Genomic DNA, 26345 nt, shown 5'->3' on the forward strand with positions numbered 1-26345 from the left:
GGCACCAGTGCACAAAGGCCTTACAAAGTGCTCGAGTGGGGCACAAATCAAGTTTTACAGTCGGGGTGTCTGATGAAATACAGAACTCTGCAAATATCAAAGGGCAACCTCAGAGAGTTGTTAAAAATCTCCAGCAGCACTGACACACAGTGTTAATGACAGTGACAGCTCTGTTCCTCTCACTGCTTATACCCTTGGCTATATTGCCACCGTGCACTGAGCTTCAATCTCTCACGGATGATGAATTCCACGTGAGTTTCCATTCCTGTGCAATACCTGGTTTAATGTCTCCCCGAGTTTCCTGCACAGTAGCAGCCTTTCCTAATAGAGATCCATTAAATCTTAACTTTTTAATCCCAACACCATTCGCGACGTCCTTCCAACCTTGAACAAGGCAGCAGTCTGTAGCATCATCACTGTCTGATTTCAACTCTTCCCCTCCCTGCAAAGAAACCTTCTGCTCCTACAGTCACAAACCTACCTCGCCTTGGTTCATTTTTGCAGAGATCCAAAAGGAGACTGCCTTGGGGGGCTACAGTAAGATATCTTCAGCATCTCCTATATTTACTGCTGTATTTTCTTTTGCCAGTTCACCAATCAGAGCAATGATCTTTCTCACCGTGCAGTTAAGGACTACATGTATGCCAAAAGGGCCCACAGTAAAACCGAGTAGAAGAAAATAAATACCAGAGCAAGAAATGACCAAACTTACATTTTCTTAGCATAAGATTTATTTATATATATATACATATATATATATATATATAAATATAACAAAATTGCAGTTTCAACAAAGAAACAGAAAAACAGGAAATAACCTGGAAAACACAAACATTTCCTCAAAAGGCATTAGTGATCCCAACTACTGCATGTAACCGATGCGAACATTCAGTGAAATACTCAGACAGTCTCAATCAATGTACTGAACACAGAGGTTGAAGAAAATTGCTAAGTCTGTTTTTAACAGATCCTCTCCATCCGGGGAAAGCCAGGTCTCAGTTACCATTCTGGGCTTCACTTGCGTCCGTATCACGTTCCTTAGGGAAGAGGAGAGGAGGAACAAAATCAGAACAAAACATTTCACTGTACAGATTATATGCTATCGTTTGCACAACTGGTGTCAGATTTGGACCTTAACTGAGCTGTTTGAGACACTTGTTAGTAAAAACAGCTGGTCTGCCTATAAGCATAAAGTACTTCTTCACTGCCAATTTGAACACAATACTCCTTGTAAGTAACAACGCAGGTTTCACATCTACATTTTTCGTTAGCAAGCATAGGAGCACCCATGAGGGCACGCTGCTTCTACATGTTGTGCATGCCAATGACTGGAATTACTCAAACTGCACTATCAGTACCCCCCAATTAAAACAAATGGGAGACTTAGTAAACAGCCCTACGCAATCTATACCACTGTAAGTATTCTGTGTCAAACACCAGGCGTCGACGGACTTTATTGTCCATCAAGTGCCTTTACGCACTGCTGTATCTCCTCCCTGTGACAAGAGCAGCTGCTACAAGGATGCATCATCCCAGTGCTGGCAGTATCAACAATTCACTTGTAACTCTGTTATTGAAAATACCTGATTCCGTTTCTTAAATTCAACCACTTGGAAGAAGACGTACTCCAGAATATGTTTGGCATCCCGCTTATCCTCTGGGAGCTTACTTGTTACTCCTAGGATATCCCCACACTTTCGAATATAAAACTCCAGGTCATCATCAGTACCTAAACAAGCATCGCAAGCAAAGAGGCAGCTGAGCATCACACATCTGGACCAGCAGGGCAAAAACATACTGCCAGTCTCCATTCCTTTCTGGCATCCTGGGGATACAAACAGGTTCACAGAACTAGCCATCATGTATTCCTGCAGCCAGTACGTTCTCATCTGGTCAGTACCAGACACTGAACTGCTGACTTCAAATCCAGTCCCCAGAAGAATAGAAAGGGAGGCCAGCAAGTCTCTAAAATAACAGCAGGCTTACAAATCAAAGCCCGTTTGGAAGAGGAAAAGACAGGGATAGGAAGAGGAAGATCTGCTGCTGCTAACCGATGTGTCGAGCTGTAAGTCATGAACCAGCTTCCAACACTCAAAGCATACTTGGCCCAGGATTACAAAAGTGCCTTTCCATAAATCATGACCAGGTCCAACACCTATTTTCTTACAAAAACTTGCATTGACACGTGTGAAAAATCAGTCTGCTCTGCTTACATTTGTTTGTAATCTCTGCAAGACGAGCTTGCTCAGAGGAAAATATTTCATCCAAGTCAAACAGCTCCAGAGGAGGAGGAGGCAAATCTCTGAAAAAAGGTGGAAAAACCTGGAAGAGAATTGAGAGAGCATGTTTTATTGACAATTATTTTCCTTATACTTCAAAAATCTCCAAGGCAACAGTTTTAGACTGCACTTCAGTAAACCTTCTATTAAATCAGAAGCAACTCCAAAGCCCAGCGTACAAACGTACATCCTTTCAAAAATCTCACGTGTGGTTTGCAAAAATAACTCAATATTTCAAGAGTTTAGTCTCCAGAATGCCAGAATGATCTCCTAGAACAACTGCAGATGCTGTATTTGCAGTTTGGTCTTACTTTTGTTCCAGGACATCCAGGTGATTCCATTTAGTACTGAGATAGTCGAGGTACTAAACAGACCATCACAACTCGCCTTGAAGCATTTCTGTGCTCATTGGGATGAGGGTATTTGCTTTCTCATGCAGTCACCACGTGTGCCACAACTGGGACTCTGCACTGAACAGGGCTGACAAGTGCTTAAAAGAGCACTCTATTGCTAAATGAACCTGTTTGCAAAGAGCACTGCAAGAGATATTACTTCCAGTTGACCCCTGAAACCAGCTGTAAGTTATCACAGCAACATTTCTTCAGTGGTCAAACCAAAGCACAAGCCACAGTGGCAGAGCTCAGACATAACACTAAGTGTGCCACCACTGAAGCTCACGGTGTTGGGGCCAGTCCAAATCTCTGCAAGTAAAAGTTTGGCCAGCCCTTGCTGTAGAAGACCAACACTTGATTTTCTTCTTCCCCCGAAAATGCAGAAGCTCAGAGAACAGTGGAACTGACTGGCTCCCCCCCAGCAGTACAATTCCATTGATCACAACACCACTATTTTCTGAAACACCACCACCTGTTTTCACAGTGAAAGCACAAACCCAAAGCCCTCCAGGGCCAGGAGCAGCTACACAAGTGATTATACATGCAAGGCATTCGTAGAGATTTAGAGAGTTTCTGTACCACACCAGATGCCACACTTTCAAGTTCTGCTGACTAAAACTAAAACCAGAAGGGTAAAAAAGCTACTTCTTAAGAGTCAAATATGTGGCAAGATCAGTATTCCTCTCCCTTTTTTTTCTTGAAAGAAACACAGAAACAACACACAGTGTGTCCATGTGAAACAAAAACCCTCCAGGTCCCGTGTCAGCAAGAATACTTACAGCTGGCTCCAAGGGAGGCAGAGGAGTCTCAAGTTGAGGCTCAATGAGTCGGAGAGGTTCATGCTTCACATTCAACTCTTCATAAGCTCTGCAGTAAGCACAAACCAACAAAACAAAAACCCAAAGCATGAGGAAAGAAACAACACCATTTGTACTTGCGTGCATTAAGGACTATAGAAGTTAATTTTCCACAAAGACACAAAGGTCAACATTTTGCAGAAATAACGGCACAAAAAAAATGGGCACCCACTGTTCAAAGGAACCCAGAGCACTACATGAGTAATAGCTGACTGTGAAAGCAAGCAAACTGAAGTTATGGCAGAGCAGACAACGACAGACGGACATGCAGAATGACAGAACAGAAGGAAGTCACAGCTCTCCATTAGTCAAACAGCTTTTGAAGGGATGGACGCACAAAGGAAAAAGCGATCCAGGTCAAAAGGAGCTGACTGGGGATTTCAACAGTTCTTCAGAGTTCCTAACAAAAGCCATTTAAAAAATGATTTGCTATGGGATCAGAAGGGACATTCCAGTACGAATTCACATCTAGGGAAAATAGAAACAACACAGAGTAAGAAGAGATGTCCAGCAAGCAGTGGAGTTTCATGGAATCTGTGCCAAGCCTGCTGTTATTCAACATGTTCTTACACGATCTGAGGAGCATAAGTTAGATGGGGCAGAGCTGCTAGTGATAGCAAAGTGATGAAACCAAGCAGCAGATAAATCTTCAGGCAGAGAATTTGCTGGGAAATGCAAAGATGGGAAAAACAGAGCTTCAGTAAATGCCAAGTAATAATACATGAATGGAAAAACAACCAGCTCTCAGACAGTATCTCCTCTTACCCCTCCAGAAAGTACCCAACATCGCTGCACGCAGTTCTACAAAAAGTACCAGTTCCTTGAGGCAACAACTGATAGAAGAAGTAAAAAAGAATGTCAGAAACTACGGCAAAATTCCTATCAAAGAGAAAACCTGGGAAACCAGAAAAAGAAACACACCTGCACAACAAGAAAAGACCACACTATCACCCTAAGAGCCCTGCTATATCCACAGTCAGAATGCGGCACGCAGTTCAGGTTCTTCTGCTAAGTGGTCACAATAAGCACAAAATAAGCAGAAAGTGGAGAAAGAAAAGAAAAAGAATGCAGCACGTGAAGAAATGAATGAGTTCAGAGCTGCTGACTTGAGAACTGCAGGGAGGGTGGTTGTGTCCAGCTCATACAGGGACGTATCAAACAGCTGTGTGAAGTCTCTTGGGTTCTCATCTCCTTCTTGCAGACAGACCCGCAGTTGCTCAGACAGTGCAGCTATATTTGGGAGCAAGGTGTAGTCTGAAACCTGAACACACACACAGACACACAGCACGTTGTTAAGAAGACCAAACCAATTACAGTCTCTTACTAGTTTACACCTCTCCTAACGCCACCCAGAAATAATTACTCCATTCTCCACCAGGCACCACCCCTTGCAGTGCAGCTTACACCAGAAAACTGCAGACTCCGTTCTCAGCTGCACCCTGTTCACAGCTGCACAGACACTGCAGCTGAATTTGTCAGTTCTTGTTAAAATCAAGAGACAGCTTAACACTCAGCCATGCAGGACTCTTTCTTTTCGCACACACAGTCTACAATTGTGTCATGTGTATTTCTAAAGAAAAAATAATCTCTGCATATGCAGATATAAAAAAAAAAAATAACCACAACTAAAACTGATACAAAGGCTGATGTTTAACCAGATAAACAAAATCTGTCTTTGCTTCACACATTTCTCTCGACTGAAGGCTCAAAGCTGAAGCACAAACTGGTTCAGTTTGAACAGCAAAAAAATCCCCAGCAGCCAAACTGGGAAAGGTCTTTCACAGCCAGCTTCAGGAATAAGCACCAACCCCAGACTGAAATACATACATTTTTTTATTCTCCATTTTCTCTCCTAGTCTGACTAGGAAATCTTCAGCTTCTATCCAAAATAAAGGCTCTGTAACAACAACTGCACTCATCTGGCTGTTAGCTATTCTGCACTAAATCACGGTTGGGCAAAACCAGCACTGCTGGCCCTCTCTGTTATTTACTGCCTTCTGAAGGAGCTCTCTTACCTCAGGGTCTTCCATGTCCTTCTGGTTTAAACGAATGTCTGATGTTGTGAGCCACTGCAAAAGCACATCCTGGAAAAGGGGAGAACTTTATTAAAAGCAGGAAGGCCCAAGTTCATTCATATTAAATCTAATAACGTACAGCAAGAAAAGAAGTAAAGTGGGGAATAAATCACAGGAAATCTAGAGAGAAAAGACAAACTTGGATTTTTATTTGCTCGTGGAAGCAGTGATTCACAACAAGAAGCACAGCCTGTGTGAGATGTGTGCTTTCAGGAAAACCCTCTTCTTACCAATAAGGGCACTATGCACTACACCTTGGACAGCACACTACAACCCATCAGCAGCCACACACACAAAGGTTTATTAGTAATCACGAACCAAAAGTCAAGCACTCAAGAAGCCAAGAAGTCACAGACCACAAGAGACCTGATCCATTTTCATCACAACGAGTGCTGAACAGGAGGAGGAAACGCTTGTCAGAGTCCTGAAGCACAAGCAATACCCCGTCCTGTTAAAAACTCCTTTCTGGTAGTTGTGCTGTGACAAAGCCTCCAGGATGTCAGCTGTTAGCAATGGGTGAGACTCACACCACATCGCTTTCACAGCTCTCTTGGCCAAGAGGAAGCTATTCAGCTCAAATTCCTTTCTAACCCTGTGAAATACACACACTTGTGCACTTACCAGGATCTTACCATTTTCTTCTTTATCTAAGTATTCATCGCTGAACATGTGGCAAGATCCCAGTGCTGCCATCTTTCCACCTTGGCTCTATTGAGAAAGAGCACAATATTAAAAAAAACATTCCTACTTGCAGTTTTAGAGGCACTTGTTAATGGCATCCAATTGCAAAGCAATTGAAACAAATGAGAAATGTTGGAATAAGCACCAAAGGCAGTTTCAAACACGGAGAGCTCACAAGAGCGCAGCATTCTTTATCACAGCACGTGCTCTGCAGGCTCAGAAATTCAGTAAAATACTCATCTTTTTGAGCATTAGAAAGACAAAAAACCCCGTATCCTCAACAATAGCTGCACTTCTGTCATTTTGGCAGTGAAAAGAACACTTCTATTGATGAAGCAAAAACAGAAGTTCAAAAAATGGAAACCTAAAGGACAGCAACATGCGTGCATGTCAGCACAGCACGTGAGTACATCAGCCAACAGAAGAGTTGGACAATTTCATTGCTTCTAATATAAAATGCAAAATATTCAGGCTCCTTTATTTCTCTTCAGCCAAATCAAATGTGCATAAAAAGGCATCCACGAAACAACTTTGGTGTTCTTCTCTATCCAGATTACCCCTCCTGCCCTCCACGAGGGCACACACAAGAAACAGGAAGCTTTCAACACACCCAGACACCACGTGTGCTTCCTGCACCAGCTGTGCATGGAGCTCAAGGCATAACACAGCCATACAGACTGCTGCACTGGCACTGAAGATGCTCAGAGCTCCACTTTGCCTAACAAGCTGCTGATATCCTCCACGTTTTGCAAATCAAGCTCAACTTGAATTCTAAATGTTTGATTCCAAACCAGACAGCATCCCCTGCTCTTACTTTCCACTCCTTCAGTTTTGGTTGCTGCTCTTTACCGCATCTCCTCTTTGCTTCCATAGATTCTGTTTTCCTTCTGGCACGTTGCTCTGCTCTGCCTGAGAAAGAAGCTCTGTCTCTGGCTTCGTATTCTACCTTTGTTCCTACAGTTTCTGCAAGCTAGACAGGAAAAATGATGCCATCTCTTTGAATTCACACGGCAGTGTTACGATGCAGGAAGAACTACCCGCTGACATGGCACTGTTTCCATCTCAGTGACCAACCCATGCGGAAGATCTCTGGGAGGTACAAAGAAGTTACATGGGTGTCACTTGGAGCGCAGTGCATTTGCTGCATCTCTCAGAGGAAAACACACTTCTCTGTACCCACGAGCTGAAGCACGTGGAACTTCACGCAAACAAGCACGCTCCTGACATGAGAACACTGACCAGCAAGCTTTGATCCCAGCGAGGCTTTACGTCACTTTGGCAAACATGTCACAAGAAGACATCTCTGCATTAATGCAAACAATTGCAAGATCATCGTGGGTGTGAGATTAGACATCGGCTACAGGTCCATTGGATTTACGTGCACATGCTGTGTCGGGGGAAGGGATTTTACTGCATCTTATTCCAACAGCTGCACACAAAATACAAGCAGTAAGTGCACGTGTAAGTTCACTCACACTGCTGTATTGACTTTGATTTACGGCGTGCATTTCAGACACCATGTGGGGAATGAAGACAGACATCGTCAGTAAGAAAATCAAGACAAATTTCCTTCCTAAGGTACAAAAAAACAACCAACCCACAAGAGTGTCAGCAAGTTATACACACAGTAAAGAGCATGGTAATGTTCACTAACAATACTAATTCCTTACACCCATCCACTACTCGTAGTTTCCTTTTGTTTCATGAACTAAGACAGCTGCACAGATAACAGACATCTACCAGCTCTGAGCTGATGGTCCTCTTTCTTCATCCACTGTTAACTAAGTAACAGTCTCATTAAATGCTCAAATTACATGGCTTGCTTCATGCACAATCCTACCTCGTGCTGATAGAACGCAAGGATAGGTCTCTTGAGGGGGAAGCACACCGATCCCGTTGACAGAACAGCCACTGCTGGTCTCATCACATTTAGTGTGGCACCAAACGGATACACAAAAGTGAGAGCCCTGCAGAAAATACAGACTCCTTAAGTGCCTGCATGCATCAGATAGGCTCGTCTCATCTATAAAACAGACTATCTGCCTAAGCTGAGAAGTTCAACCGTGCGCTGATGGTGGAATGCCAAGAGCCCCGTTTGAGAAACTCAGACCACCGCAATGACATGACTTTCCAGGAGGTGTTTCTCTTTAGAAAGAAACAGGGTTCCTCTTCTCTACAGCTAGAGCACTCACTAACCAGAGCTCGTGCCTATTCATGTTCAATCAAACTCAAATACAGAGAGAAGGGGAGGGGGGGGGGGGGGAAATATCTGGTCAGGGAAGTAATAATTCCCCTCAAAATCTATCTATCATTCCTGCTCTTTACTTGCTATCAAGAGTCACTGAACAGCCTTCTTTCCAGATAAAGCCTTGGGAAGCAAGAAGCTAACTGACATACATACATTAGAAAAGCTCAGCATCAATTCCTAAATAAATTCCTGCCCACGGAGGCTATCAGTGGACAGGGAGGCCAAAGCTTTTCACACCAGCTGCCCCAAAGCAAAACACTTACTGTGAGTCCTGCCCGTCCCCATCTTCACCTGTTGTCTCAAGCCCTGTTTTTCTTGCAGCTTCACTGATTCCCCTACAGCAAATTGAAAGCAAAGCCTACTGAAAACACTACGGGCTAAAAGAGTTCATTGTGAAGATGCACAGAGCCAAAATACCCACCTATTCAAAACTCCATCAGTGATCAGTGCTTCTTTTGGATGGAAGTACTTGTAATACACATTTCGTACAACAGCATCTCGGATAAAAAAATGAAATAAGAGGCAATCTGTACCTTAACTGGTCAGTATGCTAAACGTAGCCATGTAAACGAGTTTAGCTCTGGGCTCCCTTGAATGTTTCTTTCTAACACTGCCAAGCTGGCACGTGGCCCCCAGAAAAGTTCCTGTCAGTCTTCACTATTGCTTCCTTCCGGACATAAAGATTTAGACCAGCAGCATATTTGCAAAATAAAACTATGAAAAACGACCACATGTCTTCTGCATGTTCTTAGATTAAAAAAAAGTTAAAAGAATTCTTACCAAAGCTTTTAATACATCTCCTAAAGCACGATGATGACCAATAGCACTGACGCACAAAAAAACAGAGAGCAAACAAAAGGAAAACAAAAAATACCAGCCTAGATGCCATCAAAGAGCCTACAGATATTTCCTGTACGCCGAGGCACACGGTTGATTTACACTTTGGCAGTGCAAAATGGATTGCACGGCACTGGTCTCCTCCAAGAAAGTGCCACAGCTGCTTCAGGTGAGGTACGGGGATGGCCAAATTGTTACCAAGCTGCTGTGCCTGTGGAAAGCCCTCGGGGTGCCTCAGCATTACTCTATAGAGCACATACAGATATCAAGAGAAACGCAGCCTGAAAAGATCCAAGGGCACATTTTGTGTGCAGGACCTGCAGAGCTCACACCCTACAGACTGCACTGCCCTTAGCTTTCCTAGGAAATGAAAGAATAAAAGGTGTCAGTGAGCCCCACTACCGTTATTGAAAGCGATCCCGTATTCTTCTAACAGAACGTTAATGTTTGTGCCACGTCTGGACTCGCCGCCTTCACTGAGCATCACCAGGATGGCTCCACCATCCTCCAGGAATTTCTTCAGGACCGAAAACTAAAAGACAACAAGCATCCAGAAGAAAATCGGAAGCGAAAGAAGACAACAGCAAGACTGCAAGAATCACAGCATGGCCTGGGCTGCAAAGGAGCACAGCGCTCATCCAGTTCAACCCCCTGCTGTGTGCAGGGCCACCAGCCACCAGACCAGGCTGCCCAGAGCCACCTCCAGCCTGGCCTTGAATGCCTGCAGGGATGGGGCATCCACAGCCTCCTCGGGCAACCTGTGCCAGTGCACCACCACCCTCTGAATGAAAAACTTCTTCCTAATATCCAACCTAAACCTCGCCTGTCTCAGTTTAAAACCGTTCCCCCTTGTCCTATCACCATCCCCCCTCATAAACAGCCGTTCTCCCTCCTGTTTACACGCTCCCTTCAAGTACCGGAAGAAGCTACACTGAGGTGATTCTGACAACTGCAGTGAATTTGATGCTATGAGAAAAGCATTCCAATCTCAAGCTGTGTAAATTCATACAAAGCAGCAACGTCCAAAATCATCTACGCTGTTATTTCCTATTTTGTTGTAAGATTTGCTTAATGCACAGCCTACGTGCAAACAGGTATGGTTTTAAGTGGCGGGAGGGAAGATTTAGGTTGGATGCCAGAGGGAAGTTCTTTACAGATGACGGTGAGGTGCTGGAACAGCTGCCCAGAGAGGCTGCGGATGCCCCGTCCCTGGAGGTGTTGGAGGCTGGATGGGCAGCCTGGGCTGGTATTAAGTGTGGAGGTTGGTGGCCCTGCCTGCGGCCGGGGGGTTGAGCTTCACGATCCTTGAGGTCCCTTCCAGCCCTGGCCATTCTGTCACTCTGTGATTCTTACCTCAGCAGCGCTGAACTTTTCTCTCGGACCAGCTGTTATCCACAGTTTCACTCCGAGGAGCTTCTCAGACGTGATCTCACCTTTTAAGCTACAAACGGACAACAAAACGACACGGCATTCTTGCCCTGAACCACAACGTTACTGAGAACTGACAAATAAGCATTAAGCGAATCACTCCAGTCGCTTCAATCCCTTCGTTTCGGTTTCGAATTCACAACCTCTCGAACACAAAGCGCCGTCAGCGAGGCCCCGCGGCACAGCCACAACCCGGCCCTCACACAGAGCAAAATCCGTGCCAACGAAGGCCCTTCCTTCTGCGCCCCGACACCCCGAGCCGGGCAGCCGAGCTGCGCAGCACCGCCAGGACGGGGAGAGCGGCGGCCCGGCCCTCACCTCAGGATCTCCCAGCTCCCTCGGAGCCTCTTACGCCAGGCTTTGTAGCTGCTGGCGGGAGTGAAGGCTTCTCCTTTGGAAGCGCTGAAGACGACGGCGGTCCGCGGGCACTCCGCCATACCGCACGCAACGGCTAACGGCCGCCCGGTAACGCACCGCCCGCGCATGCGCAGCAGCCCGCGCTGGGCTGCGTCTCCCAGGAAACACTGCGGCTGGGATCGTACCGACAGCCGCCGGTAGGGGGCGCTGCGCCGTCCAGCCACCCCCGTCCCCCCGGAGACAAGGAGGCGGGAGCGCACGGCGGTGCGTTGCGCTTTAATTGAAACCGCGTGGTGGCTGCGGCGCTGCCGCACGTACAAGAGAAAGGTTCCGTACGAGCTTCCTCAGCGCCAACAGCACTCGCCCCCTTTTTCCTCCTCCCAGCAGCAGTAAGAAAAGGAGTCGAGGAAAGAAAGGGGGGAAGCGGTGCTCAAGCAGTACACCGGCATTTACGTTCAGGCAGAACAAAGATCGTGCGCACATCGCGACAGCCAGCGCCAGAGCAACGCGCGCACCCCAAGGCTTCTGTTGCTGCTGAGGAGCAGCCCTTAGGAGAGCACAGGATCCGCAGCCCTGCCAGCAGCGACTGACAGCTGCTGAGCCCAGCACGAGGCTGCTCTGTCCTCCCCCCAGCAGCGCTCCCTCCTTCCACCAAGGCGGCTCTGCTTCTTCAGCGGCGTCCACTGAGCTCCTCAGTTCTGCTCTGAAGTACTGAAATCCAACGAGCACCTCCAGGCAGGAGCAGGGGAACGCCTGCAGCTACGAGCTTTTGTAGTGGCCCTGCGCAGAAGGCTTGCTGAACCGCCCTGCTTGAACTCCAGCCTTGCTCCTGGGATCAGATCGTCCTTTTCCCAGCCATTCAGATGAGCGCATCCTACTTCAAAAGGAAGAAGCCCACGAGCTTCCCACTGCTGTGCTGTGAAGTTTCCCTTTGTTACAAGGCAGCGTTAGCTCCACACCATAGAAATGACCTGTTCCAGAGATGTGGCTGTGATGTGCGTGATGGTACATATATCTTAGTCATAAATACAACCACGGTGAATACAACCCTACCAAATAGTACAGAGATAATTGTTAGTGTCTCACTTTCCTTGCTACAGGAACACCCACTTAGAGGCAAATCCACCAAGCAGCACAAACTAAGAGCTCCGTTCCATCCCACCCAGTTAGTGTATTAGTCCCCTGGTTTAGACCATGAGAAAGTGACATTACTATTCCTTTCGGAAACTGAAACGAGAAAAGCCACAGCAATAACAGCAAACGTAAAATTGCATTCAGTTAAAACCTGGCTTCTGAAAGCCTGTATAAAATCTAGAAGTCCTCTTCAGTTGGTGCATAAGAAAATCCTAAAAAAGCATCTGAGGCACTGGAGCTGCTGGCTGCTAAGTCAGGTGTGTGGGTGATGGAGGCAGAGATGGCTTCCTGGGTGAACTCTGGGTCGAAGTGCCGCAGATCAGCTGGGCCAGCCTACAGGGGCAGAGGGACGCATCATGTTGGGCAAGCAGAGCCCAAGCACCTGCTTGTGGCCCAGCCCTTATCGCCACCCTTGCAGTGTGTAACCTGCACTTCAGCATCCCTCGCTATCACTGAGGGACGCCTGGGGAAGAGCCTTTGACCTTGCAGCCTCAATTCCTTGTGGGCCAGCCGCTATAAGGCAGACCCCCAATTAAATGCCCACTTACCACATTAGGGTTGAACGGAGGGGTAATCCTCTTGTGGTACAAGTCATCCCAGTTTATTGGGCTGAAGAATACGTGGTTCTTTATCTCAAGCTGCATGGAAAGGGGGAGGAGATGTCAGTTGCCTGCTAACGCTTCTCTCTCAGCACCTGCCAGCTAGTTTCGTAGCTGTAAGTCATTGAAACAAGACTTGGAGCTGCCACACGAACCCTACGTGGACGTGTAGTAAGTCTTTAATCCACGAGGGTCATAGTCCTGTAATACCTGGAAGGGATGAGATGACACCACTGCAGGTATTCTAGCTTGCCACCACATCCTGAATCATAGCATTTCCCTTCAGGAATGAGCCAACCCCATCTACCTCTTTCAGGGAACTGGAAAGACCTACCTACATGGAAAGCCTTTCCCAAGGCAGTGCTGTTACCACAAACATATATAAAGCTCATCGTAGGAAGCCTTCTTATCCATCCTCCCTCCTAATCATAAGAGAGGCCACCTACAAAGTCTGTTTTGGCACCCAGCCTCCTCTTCTGGTCCTTGTGGAGAAGTCCATGCAGGATATCACAGGCTGCCACAGTCTTGCTTCCTTGGATCTGGAGTTGCTTGTGGAGAATGTTGTCATACATTTGAGACACGTCCCGGCTATAAAAGGGAGGCTAATTTGAAAGAGAAGAGAAGCAGCCTGTCAAGTATAAGCTGTGGTAAGGAACCACACATCCTTGGCCAAGATGTGTCCCACAGTGAGAAGTTAAGGGCAACCTGAACTCTGTTCCAATGGTTAAGGGCATGATTGAATCCTGCATGCAGTTACCTGCCTCAGTTGCCCATACCAAGTGCCATAGGAACATGAGGTTGACATCACTTCACACATTTGGAAAATAAGTTCTCCACTAAGTAAAATGTCTTCTAAACTTACCAGTCCAAAAAGCATCTCATAGAGGACAGCTCCAAGGCACCACCAGTCTACTGTCCTGTCGTACGGCTGCTTCTTTAGCACCTCAGGAGCCAAGTACTGGAAGTCAGAAGTAGATACTGTAGTCCACCCACACAGGAAGGGGTTCACCTTTGTAAGTATGCAAACCTGACTGCAGTTCAAGTTCAGCAAATCCATTCGGAAGAACACAGCGGCATCTTCAAATAGGCTTACAAGGATTCTCCGTTTGCAGAGACACCCACCAACACCCAACTCCCCACAGAAAAAAAGTCGCTTTCCTGGGCTACAGAGTGCTTTCTCCCTAGAAACAGTTTGTACAGGGATTGGCCACCCACCAAGAAAACCAGCAAACCTGCCCCACCCTGACGTATTATATTCTAACAGCCTCTTGTCATTCTGAGGTGGTTGCAGTTTCCGTACCCAGTAGGTCTATCCAAAGCAATGAAACTACTCAGAGCCCAGGTGCAACAGGTAAGCATTCATGTGGCCTGCAGGACAAGCAGCACATCAAGTCTGCTCTCACATATGACCATTTCCATGTTATCGGGCTCCCTGTATCAACGAGGCTCTCCCCCTCAGCTCATAGCAGAGCTCCACACGGGCCATACCTCAGGAGTGCCGCAGAACGTAGAGGTAGTCTCTTCTTCCTCCATTCCTTCCTTGCAGAGTCCAAAATCTGTCAACACCACGTGTCCCTGACAAAAAGAATTTCAGCCTGGCCCACTCTCTCATGAGAAACAGCAGGATTGCCAAGCATTGGCCACCACATTTAACCCAATCTATGTTTTAGTGTCCCACTGGTCACTTGTTTTCCTTCCCCTCGCCTCCTGGGTGTCCTATCACGCAAGTAGGAAGTCTATGGAGAAAATAAGTAAGTACAGACATTTTCTAAAGTTTCGCTACAGCTGCACCACTGTGATGACATCCAACGCTTCTGTGCCTCAGCACTGCCTTATCCCAAAGCCAGGTGGCATAGTGTCACCACCAGAGTAGCAGTGACTTACTCTCAGCACTCAAGTCCCTCCCCTCAAGCCAGGTCCCAGCTCTTGGGACCAAGCAGAGTGTTTTGTATGCGGAGTTCTGCAGAGCGTGTGCTTGCTCCCTCTTGCAAGACCTGGACAGAAACTTAGTGGTACATAGATGCAAAAATCCATGCGATGGAATGAGCCACGGCTTGTCAAACCATAGCTCTCTGGTTACGATGCCAATGCTTTGAAAAGGCAGCACAAGAGGTGCATATACCTGGCAATCCAGGAGGATGTTCTCAGGTTTTAAATCCCTGCAAGGCAAAAAACTTTTTGAGCAGATCAGGCTTTTCTAAATATCCGGCCTAAACAGCAACAGCATCAGGTGAAAGGGGGAGCTAACAAGACTTCATCAGCCAACTCACCAAGACCTTTTCAAAGTGCAAACTCCCATTGCTCTTGGGCATTAAAATTTACATATTAATGTAGAACTGCTCTCATGCAGGGTCAGATATTAATTTTCATTTCACTGTGCATGATTTGTCACAGAAATTCTTATTTCCTTAGTAAGGTTTATCCTAAATCTTTGTATGCAGCTACTGTCTTGTCCCCACTACGGGGCTGGGGGTGTTTATTGCCCAGCAGGTCCCTCACGCTGCTGAATGCCACTATGCTTCACACAGACCTAAAAACCTCCTTTCCCTCCCCAGCCCTGCACCCAGCTGGCTGGTGGATCCGTTGCCCCTGCTCTCCCCAGCATGGACGTGTACCTTACCTATAGATGATGTTTAAGGAATGCAGGTAACCAATTGCACTAGCAACCTCTGCAGCATAGAATCTTGCACGGGGCTCACGGAAACAACGCTCTCTTTGCAAGTGGAAGAAGAGCTGAGACACAGACAAGAGGATTTATGGCCACTCCAAAAGCAGAAAGTTATCTTCTGGCCCACAAGCCAGCTACTCAAGGGAAAGCTGATTTATAGCAAGAGGCACACAGACAGCACCAAATAAGCCCAAACCAAGAAGCCTTATTTCACTATCTAAGCACCTTCCCGGGAACTGTTGCATTTGTCTTCCTCATATCAGCCCTGCACCTAAGAAGTCATTGCCCAAAACCTGGCCATCTGCTGGTCTAGTTAAGCTTCCTTGCTAGCTCTAACTCATGAGCCAGTTATAGGTGTACATACAGTATGGTCACAAAACAGTGCTAACCTAAAAATCCCATGCGAGTCAGAACTCTGTGTGAACAAGACATCGGTGTTAATAGCACCTCCCAGCCTGTTTCAGGGAGCACTGAGAGGCACAGCTGTAGAGAGAGCAGCTGTTACAGTTCAGAAAAAGAAGCCTGACATACTGCAGTAGCATCACATCAGCTCTAGCCTGGGACTGAGAGCTGGCACGAGTGAGTTTTCCACGAAGTTCACCAACGCTGGAATTTCTCATGCTCTCCATGGGATTCTAAAGCGTCCCTAACTTTTTTCTCCGCCTACTTGTCTTGATAACCAGCTGGCACAGGTCATCCTCAGCAGTATTTTCACTTATAAGTGAGATGCTTGCCAGCCCCTCCTAGCTGTTCTTTCCAACAAAGTAATGTTATGCTTCACCATTGTTATCTCCTGACAAGAAAGTTTCAGGCAATAAAGCAGAATGGCTGGGAAGAACTGAGCAGAAGATTTAAAGTTGGTACTCACCTCTCCTCCATTTACATAATCAAGCACAAAGTAAAGCTTCTCCGAGGTCTGGAAGGAGTAGTGGAGGCCCACAAGGAAGGGGTGCTTGACATTTTTCAGAAGCACGTTGCGTTCTGCCATGATGTGGTTTTGCTGCAAAAAAGCAGGAGAGGAGACAGCTGTCCAGGACAGTCTGCTCTACAGACTCCCTGTTGTTCTGAACCCATGAGGAATCCGAGAACCCTACGGGTCACATCCAGGCCCAAAGATGAAAGTACTCCCCCCCTCTCTAACTTTGCTTCATCTCACAGATAAATCCATGCTTACTGCGTGCATTGTTGACGTGAACGCTCACTTCAGCCACCAGATGGTTCAATTGCATTACCAGGATTGCTTAGATACCAGTCACCACTGTGTGTGTATGCATGGCCGAGGAGAGCAGACGTACCTCCTTTTTCTTTAGGATGGTTTTCTTATGCAAGACTTTCACAGCATAAAAAGTCCCATCACACTTGCGTTTGGCCAGGAAAACCTGCAACAGAATCACGTCACAGCTTTGAGTCCCTGACTCCTTCCCCACTAGCTGGGCTTTTGGAAGCGATTACACAGCTTTGGACGGTCAGGTACAAAGTTTTAAAAACCTGGCTCCAGCCTACTGTCTTCCCCCACCCAGGGGTTGCAAGTTGCCAGAAAAAGACACTCAGCATCTCCAAGTATCTTACACACTGGACAGAAAGTGGTAACAGAACATTTAGAGGCAGTCCTGTTTCAAATTCATCACTGACATCTTATGAAGCACAACTTTGCCTAGACACCTTCTGCTAATTGAAGCCACCTGAGGCTCCATTACAATCATTCTTTTCAGTCAAGTGCTGCTCATCACCACCTTGAGCATGAAACACCCCAACTTCTTCCTAGAGTGGCTGCGGGGGAGCTCAAAGTAAGAATGGACTGTGGAAACCACTCTCGAGTCCCATCCTGTCTCAGTCCCCCTCCAAACATGGCCAAGATCCTCAGGAGAGGTACAAGCAAAGGACAAATTCCTTCAGTTAGGGCATCTCTAAAAAGCTATGGCCCACCAGCGAAAGCCTACTTACTTTTCCAAAGCTTCCTTTGCCAATAACCTTCAGGAAGTCAAAGTCTGTTGGCTTGGCACTGTTGAGCAAGAATGAAAGAAGTTAAAGTTTCCAGAAGAAAAACATGCAACAGCAGCTCCTTTAGCAATGCAATCATCCTTCTTGGGAGCTGAAGCATTTGTGAAAGTGACTGAAGGACACAAGACAGGTGGCCCTGCCAGCCAGCAGTCAGCAAGCAGGGGATTCAAACTACATGTCAGTGCACTGAGCAAAGGGCAAGGAGCCTCTCAGGAAGCCACCTTCTGAGGTAGCTTACCCTCCTTTGTAGCGTGAAAAATCAGTTTGGAAGCCAGTAGTAATGGGGAAAATTTCACCCTATTATCCATCAGAAGAGGGAGATGTGATTAGAGGCTGCAGGGGACATGGACAGAGGATGATCATGGAACAGGAATGAGCTGTAGCTGAGCGTCTTGAAACCTGATGCACAGTGTTAAAAGCTAAGTGATGTAGCTGTTAAATCTTTTGCAGATACCACCCTTGCAGGACACAGGGAGTGCCTGCTTCCCCCTGCCAGATCTCTTCACAGAAAGCTCCACACCCTACCTGGCTTCTGCAGGGAGCTTACTTTGGGTTAGCAGAAGGTCCAAGGTTGATGTTGTCAGTTGGTGTTGTAGGCTAGAGAGGAGAACAGCAGTTTTAGTCACAAGAACATGCTGCATTTTGTGTTTTCCTGTCCTTTAACATAGCACCCCTTATCTTTAATAGGCATTTCAGTGAGTTATGTATGAGATTGGTAAACTAAGTGATGGAGAAAGGGAAGATTTATGCACTGTGGCAATATCATGCCCAAGCTGGAGGCGACCTTACGCATAGTAGCACTGCAGGTGCGGCCTCCTTCTTCCCAGTGAGAAATTCACTACATACACATCAGACAAATACATCGCCCTCATCTCATTCTCACAGACTCTGGGGACATTATGCTTTACTCAAAAAAGACTACAAGAGGGCTTCTTCCTCTTTTTTTCCCCACCAGCATCACCCCCAGGGACAGGGCAGAACTGGATCTGCCAGCAGGCTAACCCAGGCAATCCCTCACCTTTCTCCTATGGTAACTTTCCCCTCTCCATCCCCATGGTAGGCATTGCCAGCTCCAAGCTGGGATCTCACCTGGGCACTGCTGTCTGGGGTCCGGGAACGATCCATTAAAATAGCAACTCGTTCAGCACTGGGGAAGAGAGCAAGGGAGCAGTGAAAACCAAATCCAATAGAAGCAGCTTCCTACCATTTACTGACCAGGTATGATCATGCCTCCATCACAGAACATCAGCTGAGGTTCCCAGCTAACTCCTTAGAGGAGTGAGTGTGGTGGGAAGCAGGACAGTAGTGGCACATCAAACATACCAACAGGAGATGGGGGGGGGGGGAGAGAAGCTTCACAGGTGCACAAGGAGTTTGAAAGATTACAGACTTCCTAAACACCATGGCTGGCCTTCAGTTTGGGATGGCAGCAACTGGTCAGGGCATCGATACACGGAGACCAGCAGAGCCTCAGGCACCCACCCCACTGCACAGGGATGCCACAGCCCCCAGCCCTGCAGTGCAGCCAGGTGAAGCTCCTTGGTGCCCTGGTTGGCTTAGACCTGTCCTGCTTGAGCATTGCTGGGTCCTGCCACAACAGCAGTTCCCGTTAGCTTAAAGGGCTCTGCAAAAGTCAGGATTAAAGGGATGATAACAGGAAGGGGGACAAAACCAAAATCTGTTCCTTCTCCCTTGCTCCAGAAAGCGTTATTCCCCCCTTCTCTCCCCTCCCCTAAGGCTCTGAATCCCAGGCAGAGCAGCTCTGAACATTCCTCCCTCCCCACTCTCCCACCCTCTCTCTGCCTCACCCCATGCACAAAGGCACGCTGAAGTCCCCACCAGCCCCCCCAAAATCTCACCTGTCAGCAGTGCCCCTCTCCGCCCCATACACAGACCCATGGTCACCCCACACCCAGCAGGGCAGCGCAGGGCTGGAGCTGCAGGGTGGCAGCAGGCACTGGCGGCCATCCCTGGGACAGCCCACATCCGACCAGTGCCAGCCAGTGCCATCCACCACCAGCATCATCAGGCTGAGCTTTTAAAGGGCTCCCGGACTCAGTGGGTTCCATACTCACTATGAGCAGAGCCTGGAGCCGGATGCCTTGATGGTTTGTTCTATCCTCTCACGGCCGTGCTTGATGAATTCTATGAGGAAAGTTGGAGCACAGAGCTGATCAGCAGGCAGTGCAATCACAGGCACAGAGGCATGTTTGTTCTTCACTGACCTTGCTCCTCTCCCCACAGCCGCCTTCCTCCCCTCCCACCCACATACCAAAATAACCACGAAATTACAGGAACCAGGACAGCTCCCTCCCAACACAAGAGCCCTCAAGAGCTCCCAGGATGGGGACAGAAGCCCCAAAGCAGGTGCTCCCCTCCTCCAGGACAGAGCAGGACCAGGGCTCCCGCAGCACCACCAAGCCCCTGCCAGCTATTCTGACCCCCGGAGGGATGAGCAACGCTCACAAGGTTGCTGCTGTGCTGAGACACATTGCACACTTGGCACACGTACGGCCACTTTCATTCAGGGCTCTGCAAGTAACGATGGGCCTGAATGAGACCTTTCAAGGCCTGCAGGAGGTGAGCCAGAGCCTCGGCCAAGGGAATGCAGCCAGCATCAGGATCCCCACCCAGGAGCAGCTGCCAGTACCCATCATCATCACCATCACCTCCGCCCTGGAGGAAGAGCAGAGCCCTGAGCACACTGCACATGGGATGGCCTCAGGAGCTCAACCTGAGCATGGGAGTTCTCTGTTTACTCAGCAGCAGATAACAGAAAAATTCTAAGGCTCATTCTCACCCTCTGGACAGATTAAAACATCCACACGTGTACTTCCTCCCCTCCCTTAAAAACAAGTGCTTTTGTGGACACAAGCAAGCTGTAATACCAGAATAGTTCTACTATGGCCAAAGCAGTGGCTGCCAGAAAACACCTCCCCAAACAAGAGGCTAGTAGGATGACACATTCTGGGAGGAAACAAGCCCAAGCCAAACTGTAGAGCCCATTCACATTACAACAGGAAATGCAAATATTCAAAGCAAACCCCATGAGGCATTTGGCAGCACCTCACCATGCAGTGAATACAGCAGCCCTGCAGCACACGCCAGAAGGGGCAGCACCCGGGCAGCTTGAGCCTGCTCCCTCCCACCGGGCACAGTCCTCGTTTCCCTGTTTGCCTCCCCAGCCCACTGAGGTTTGCTGAAGGTCACCTGAGTCATTTACTGTCTGCCCCACATGCTGGCAGACAGACTGGGATAGTGCAGGCACAGTGCAGGAAGCTGAGCCCTGACCCAAAGCTGGGGATAGGGTCAGTGCGGGTGACTGGGGAGCACGTGAGCAAAGCACAGAAATAACATCCATATAGCAGTACCTGCAGGAAACATGGGACATTGGGCAGGAGGGGCTGGGAGCTGCAGCGAGGCACAGCAGCGCTGCTGAACAAAGGCAGGCAGTTCCACAGGGACATGCATGTATTTCCACCCCCTCTCCCCACCCCACACCCCCATGCTCCACTCTGCTCTGCTGTTCCTCCGCTGCCAGTGGAGATGTTCAACAAGTCCCCGCTGACCACAGGCAGCACTCCATCAGGTGCACGCTCTCTGAGGCAGGAATCTCTCTGCACTGAGGCACCATGCACAGCACTAGGCAATGTCCATCCCCATCCTATTCCACTTCTGTTCAGACCCAGAGCCACTTCCACCATCAGCCTGAACTCACCTGCAAAGCCTGGCCAGCTCCTGATTGCTCAGTGGATTAGAGCCCAATAGGCTTTTCCTTATTGCTAACAAACCCCTCTCCCCCGAAAGCACAGAGATTTCCCGCTGCACACATACACAGAACAACGGAATCAGAACTAGGTCAGGGAAGCACACAGGAGCTCCGGGTTATCCATGCCTGGCTGCATCACTCCCTGCACACACGGGGCAGTAGGGATGCTCCAGGCACAGGGCCATGGAGCATCACCAAGTCCTGAAGAGTTCTGTGGCACAGTGACTTACTGCATGCCAGGAGCACAAACCATGCACACCATAGCCCTCCCCAGCTAGCATCACACCCAGCACCGAGCTGCTACTTACAGGAGCACTCGCTGCAGTGCAGTCTCTCCCCAGAAGCATCCCTCAGTAACACTCCTAACACACAGCAGCAGCTCCCTCTTCCTACAGCAGCTCTGCCAGCGGTGACCCACATTCCCATGCCAGCCCAGCATTATTTGCTACAAACACATTACCAATGCAAGGCGTACCTTGCAGAGAGGCAACCTCATGGACGCGTCATGTGCGGCTGCCTCCCCCCCTCCTCCTGATGTCAGCACTCTCAGCACTGCTTCATACCTAACCCAGATTGCAAACCCACTCCCATGCTGGGAACGCAAGGCAGGATGGCCAGCGGGGCTTCGGAAGGAGCACAGGACTTAGAAGGAGCCACCAGGGCAGCCCACAGCTCCCATCCTGCACACAGCACGGGGGGATGTCCCAGTTTCAGCACAGAGCAGGAGCACAGGTGGTGGGAAGGACTTCTGCAGGCACAGTGTTCCGCTGGCAAGGAAACATTCAGCTTCCCTCTGCTACAGATCTGAAAGATAGCTGCAGGCCAGCACTGCTTCCACACTTATTAGAAGCCAGAGGAAGGTGAGAACACAGAGGAGGAAGAAGGCTTTAAGGGCTCCTTCACTTGTGGAAGTGCTCTGAGCTGTCCCTCAGAGCTCCTCACCCAGTTATCTCCTGGGGATCCCATCTCTGACGCCTACACAGCACTGCAGAGTGGGAAGGTACAAGCTGAGCAGTCCCAGCTCCAGCTAGAGCCTACAGACAGCAGCCTTCAGGATTCTAGAGAGAAAGCTGTGTGCAAACCTGGAAAAACAGCAGGTGGCTGAAGCCCGCAGCACTTTGCAAAGATGAAGACAAAAAACTTAAAACTAAAAACCTGCAAAAACAGACAACAAAACATCAGCCACACACCTGGGAGCACATTGCCCAGCATAGGCTGCGCTGGGAGGCACAGGAAGCATTGTGCAGGAGGTGAGCATGCAGTCCCCTCACTCCCCATCCTTGCCCCAGCCCAGCCCACCCCCAGCAGCTCTGTAGCCCCAGGGGCCTCATCCCCACACCCCAGCAGGGAGCAGCAGGGCTGCCTGCAGCATAGCATAGAGCTCATGGGCACCCTCCTTGCTCTGAGTGCTACTGGTACACTGCAGCCTTATAGAGAGAGCAGGAAAGCTCGTCAGCAGCTAGCATGACCAGGCACCTGCCAGATATAGTCAGGGGCTGGAGCCCAGCTGAGGGTGATGGGCTGTGGGCTGCTGGGGTCCTGTCAGGTGCTTTAGAGCAATATTTTGCTTGTTTTAGTCAGCTGGGCATTTGGTCATGTGGTTGGGAGGAAGGTTAGAAGTGCTTGAACCTAGAAGTTCCTTACAGAGTACTCCTCCTGCCTGTGGTGTGTGGTTAAATGCAAACATGGACATGTGGAGAAGGAGAACCAGAGACAAAGCTCTGAGCAAAATTGCAGAAGGGCTGGTGTCTTCTCTCTCTCATCATTAAAAATAAAAGAGTCTCCTTCGGCTTCTGTTGTCATTTCCTATAACATCTCCTGACTGTGCCTGCAGCAGGAGCGGAACCCACCCAGCAGCAGCTCTGCCTGGTGGTGTGCACTGCCATGGGGCTGTGGGTGCTGCAGTGCCAGCAGTGGGTGCTGCAGTACCAGTGATGGAGGGAACCCCACGCTCTATGTCAGGGCTGTGCTCGCTGCTGCAGTGTGCCTGATGGGAGCGTGATGGGAGCAGTGCTTGAGCTGTTCCCTCCCAGCCCTCATGACTGCTCCCACAACTGCCCTTCTCTCCCACCCCAGAGCCTTTTCCCACCCATTACCCTTTGTCTTCCCCAGGGCGCTGGAGGAAGGCTCCATCCAGACTTGGGCATCAGGGCAGCCAGCCCTGGGTGTCCTTAGGCAATCCCTGTGTGAAGGCAAAGAGCACATGGTGAAAGGAGGGATGATTGTGGGTGGCTGTGCTGGAGGGCACATGTGTCATATGGGCACACGTCCCTGTAGGGCCACACACCTTGTGCACAAGGCACACAGAACCCTTCATCCCCCACACGCTGTGTCCCCATGTGTCCCCCATGGTGTGGGTGGGAACTGGCACTGAAACTCAGCTCTTAAATCGTTAACCCTTGATGCAATTAAGCATCGGCCAACAGAGCTCCATGGCAGTGAAGCAGCAGGACACTGCCGTATGGCTGCTGGTCCCACTGTGACAGCGTGCCAGGCTCCTCAGCCCTGCCAGTGTCACCTCCCAGCCCTGGGGACACCCTGACAGCTATGGGACACAGACAGGGACATCAGCCCCATGGAGGGAGCATCACCCCAAGCTGGCTGTCCCCATGTGCCCTGGGGGGATAGCAGTCACAGAGGTCCCCCTGGTGCGGGTTAGCCTGGTTTCCTAAAGAGAAGAAATGAATTCCAGGTGCTGCCAGCATCACTGTCTGGGGAGCAGGGGGTCACTGCCCTGCTGCCATGCAGCTTCTATCCAGGAAGGACCCCCTGCCCCATCGCGTGTGTATGCTCTGTTTTGAATTGTTTCAAGCAGCTATTGCGTAGGGAATGTGTGTGGTTAAGATAGGGCATGTTATCTTCATCTCCCTATCAGGCAATATCCATACCCATAATCATAAATGTGTCACTTGCAGAGGAAGCGCATGGTGCCAAGCAGCTGGGATTACAGGGAAGGGCTCTGATAAGGGGAAAACAAACACTTCTGCAGAAAGCACTGTGTCAGCCTCCTTCAGACAGCAGTGAAAGGTGACCCCAGCACTCGAGGTGTCAGCAGGGGCTCTTTGGGGCTGGGTTATCAGTGCTGCAGGAGGGATGAGGTGGGACAGAGTCAAGTGGGACAGGGATAGGAAAATCTTTAAAAGATCTGAGCCCATTTCTTCCTCTAAGAGGATTCAACAAAGGCTGAACAGACTGTACATGGACAGTGCGGTTCTCTAAAATCTTAGAGCAGTGCAGGACTGGCCCTGAGGACAAGGGCAGAGCAGCAGTTCTGCACCGGATCGAGCAGGGCTCAGCAGCACGGTGACGGCTCTGTGAGCTGCCTCCAGAGCCTTGCTGTGCTGCCCTCATTAAGGGCACTCACGTCCCATGAGCAGCCCCTCCCAGTGCCCAAGAGAGGCTGTCCCTTTGCAGAGATGTGAACGCAGCCACCTTGAGCTCCGTGAGATCAAAACTCCATCTTTGGTGCACATTTAATACAAGAAATCTTGTCACCTCCTGCTGTATTTCCAAGGGTGAGGATGCTATTTCTCTCCTCTCTGGAGCTGTTGTGATTCCTGGGAAATGAGCCTGATTTCAGGTTGGATACTAGTAAACATTTCTTCTCCAAAAGAGTGGTGATGCAGTGATACAGCTGCCCAGGGAGGTGGTGAGGTCGCCATCCCTGGAGATGTTCAAGAAGTGTGGGGATGTGGCACTGAGGGATGTGGTCAGTGGGCATGGTGGGGAGGGGTGGGGTTGGACTTGATGATCTCAGTCTTTTGCAACCTTAATCATAAAATCACAGAATCATGAACTATTTGGGTAGAAAGGGCCCTTCCAGCCCATTGCATTCCAACTTCGCCTATGGATTGGCTGCCCCCATCAGAGCAGGCTGTTCAGGGTCCCACACAGCCTGGTCTTGGGCAGCTCCAGGGATGGGGTACCCACTCTTCTCTGGGCAGCACTGCCAAGGCCTCTGAGTAAAGAATTTCCTCCTAACATCTGACATGAATTTTCCCTCTTTTAGTTTAAGTATCTCTATGATTTTATGATTCAGGATACCTGAGCCCTCCTGCTCCCAGCTGCCTCCCCTGCACCCCCATCCTATGCCCACCAACTCACCCAGCAGTGAGGGATGAGCCCTCCACCAAAACTTCTGTGATTGTCCCAAGCTGGCTCAGCCCTCAGGAGAAGAAGGGAAAGTCGTGGAGAAAGCAATGCCTTTACCTGCAGCAGCGTGGGGCAGCAGTCCTGCAGCAGCAGCAGAGGCAGTGCTCCCCTCCTACCTGCCCTGGGCTTTTGTTCCGGTGATTCAGTCTGAAGGTCGAAAGAGAAGTCAAAAGGAGTGGCCTGTGGTAGGAGTAAATGAGTGGCCTGTGGTAGGAGTAAATGATTAGCAAGGGACGGAAAGAGGTGGGTGGGAGAGGAAAATCTCTCAGTGGGGCAACCAGAGGACAGCTTGGCTCCAGAAAAGAGCAGAGGGTGAGAGCAGGAGTCACTGCTGCTCACCAGGGCATGCAGCTCCCGATCCAAAATGCAGGGCAGTCTGCAGGTCTGAGGCACAAGTGCTGTGCTCGGCTGTGGGCTCCTGACTACAGGAAAGACAATGAGACCCTGGAACCTGTTCAGAAAAGGGCAAGGAAGCTGAGGAAGGTCTGGAGCACAACAGGGTCTTATGGGGAGTGGAGGCTGAGGGAACTGGGATGGTTCGGTTTGGAGAAGAGGAGGCTGAGGGGAGACCTTATTGCTGTCTGCAACTCCCTGAAAGGAGGTTGTGGCGAGGTGGGGGTCAGCCTCTGCTCCCAGGGCTGCAAAGACACAGAGCAATAAGGAAACCTGTTCCCCCCTGGTGCAGATAAGGCCTTTGTGCCATTCGTTTTTGGAATGAGAAGGTCTGGAGGATGCTGCAGCACATGACCAGAAGCTACATATCTGCAGTCAGAAGCCATGGAGATCATCCTTTTCCATCCTTTTCTTCCATTTCTGCTACTATTCTGGGCTTTGTTTTGCTCAGCCCATTGCATCTCTTGCTGAAAGG

General features: G+C 49.2%; 2 protein-coding genes across 24 annotated transcripts in view; both read right to left on the minus strand.

Annotated features, from left to right (window-relative positions):
* Nucleotides 1–11301, minus strand: part of IFT52 (intraflagellar transport 52) — a 29193-nt gene extending 17892 nt beyond the window's left edge. For 2 of the 18 annotated variants that reach the window (XM_052683492.1, XM_052683489.1), the window contains exons 1-4: nucleotides 11116–11301; nucleotides 10723–10810; nucleotides 9772–9901; nucleotides 8954–9029 (exon numbers count right to left, since the gene is read on the minus strand). In XM_052683492.1, the coding sequence (XP_052539452.1) occupies nucleotides 8954–9029; nucleotides 9772–9901; nucleotides 10723–10810; nucleotides 11116–11282 (461 nt within the window). In that variant the 5' untranslated portion in view covers nucleotides 11283–11301. Of the gene's footprint in view, nucleotides 1–935; nucleotides 1038–1583; nucleotides 1730–2213; nucleotides 2323–3450; nucleotides 3539–4634; nucleotides 4790–5543; nucleotides 5613–6224; nucleotides 6312–7098; nucleotides 7255–8124; nucleotides 8252–8795; nucleotides 8868–8953; nucleotides 9030–9771; nucleotides 9902–10722; nucleotides 10811–11115 lie in introns of those variants that run through there. The other 16 variants (XM_052683494.1, XM_052683486.1, XM_052683480.1 and 13 more) reach the window with 15 other exon arrangements.
* Nucleotides 11302–11412: 111 nt separating this feature from the next.
* Nucleotides 11413–25631, minus strand: LOC128080817 (serine/threonine-protein kinase Sgk2-like). 6 transcript variants are annotated; one of them, XM_052683508.1, is made up of 16 exons: nucleotides 25535–25631; nucleotides 23422–23507; nucleotides 22408–22480; nucleotides 19632–19701; nucleotides 18646–18703; nucleotides 18104–18153; nucleotides 17500–17557; nucleotides 16851–16934; nucleotides 16424–16555; nucleotides 15508–15620; nucleotides 15010–15046; nucleotides 14376–14462; nucleotides 13750–13845; nucleotides 13334–13489; nucleotides 12837–12926; nucleotides 11413–12621 (listed from the first exon to the last, which is right to left on the minus strand). In XM_052683508.1, exons 2-16 carry the CDS (start codon nucleotides 23470–23472, stop codon nucleotides 12466–12468), a joined length of 1311 nt encoding a protein of 436 aa, XP_052539468.1. In that variant the 5' UTR covers nucleotides 23473–23507; nucleotides 25535–25631; the 3' UTR covers nucleotides 11413–12465. The 6 variants fall into 6 exon arrangements, with proteins under 6 accessions (XP_052539468.1, XP_052539471.1, XP_052539472.1 ...); XM_052683511.1 differs by lacking the exon at nucleotides 22408–22480 and having other exon boundaries at nucleotides 25535–25625; XM_052683512.1 differs by lacking the exons at nucleotides 22408–22480; nucleotides 23422–23507 and having other exon boundaries at nucleotides 25535–25603.
* Between the last annotated feature and the right edge of the window lie 714 nt (nucleotides 25632–26345).

Source organism: Tympanuchus pallidicinctus, unplaced genomic scaffold, assembly GCF_026119805.1.
Source record: "Tympanuchus pallidicinctus isolate F22 unplaced genomic scaffold, pur_lepc_1.0 scaffold20, whole genome shotgun sequence".
Lineage (NCBI taxonomy): Eukaryota > Metazoa > Chordata > Aves > Galliformes > Phasianidae > Tympanuchus > Tympanuchus pallidicinctus.

Excerpts from the sequence above, each read along its gene's own strand:
- LOC128080817 (XM_052683506.1), bottom strand. The coding sequence starts at position 22,711 with ATGAGCTCTATGCTATGCTGCAGGCAGCCCTGCTGCTCCCTGCTGGGG. Across the intron at positions 15,621-16,423 it reads ATTATGTAAATGGAGGAGAG|CTCTTCTTCCACTTGCAAAG; the intron begins GTGAGTACCAAC and ends TCTGTGTCTCAG. Across the intron at positions 13,846-14,375 it reads CGTTCTGCGGCACTCCTGAG|TACTTGGCTCCTGAGGTGCT; the intron begins GTATGGCCCGTG and ends TCTGACTTCCAG.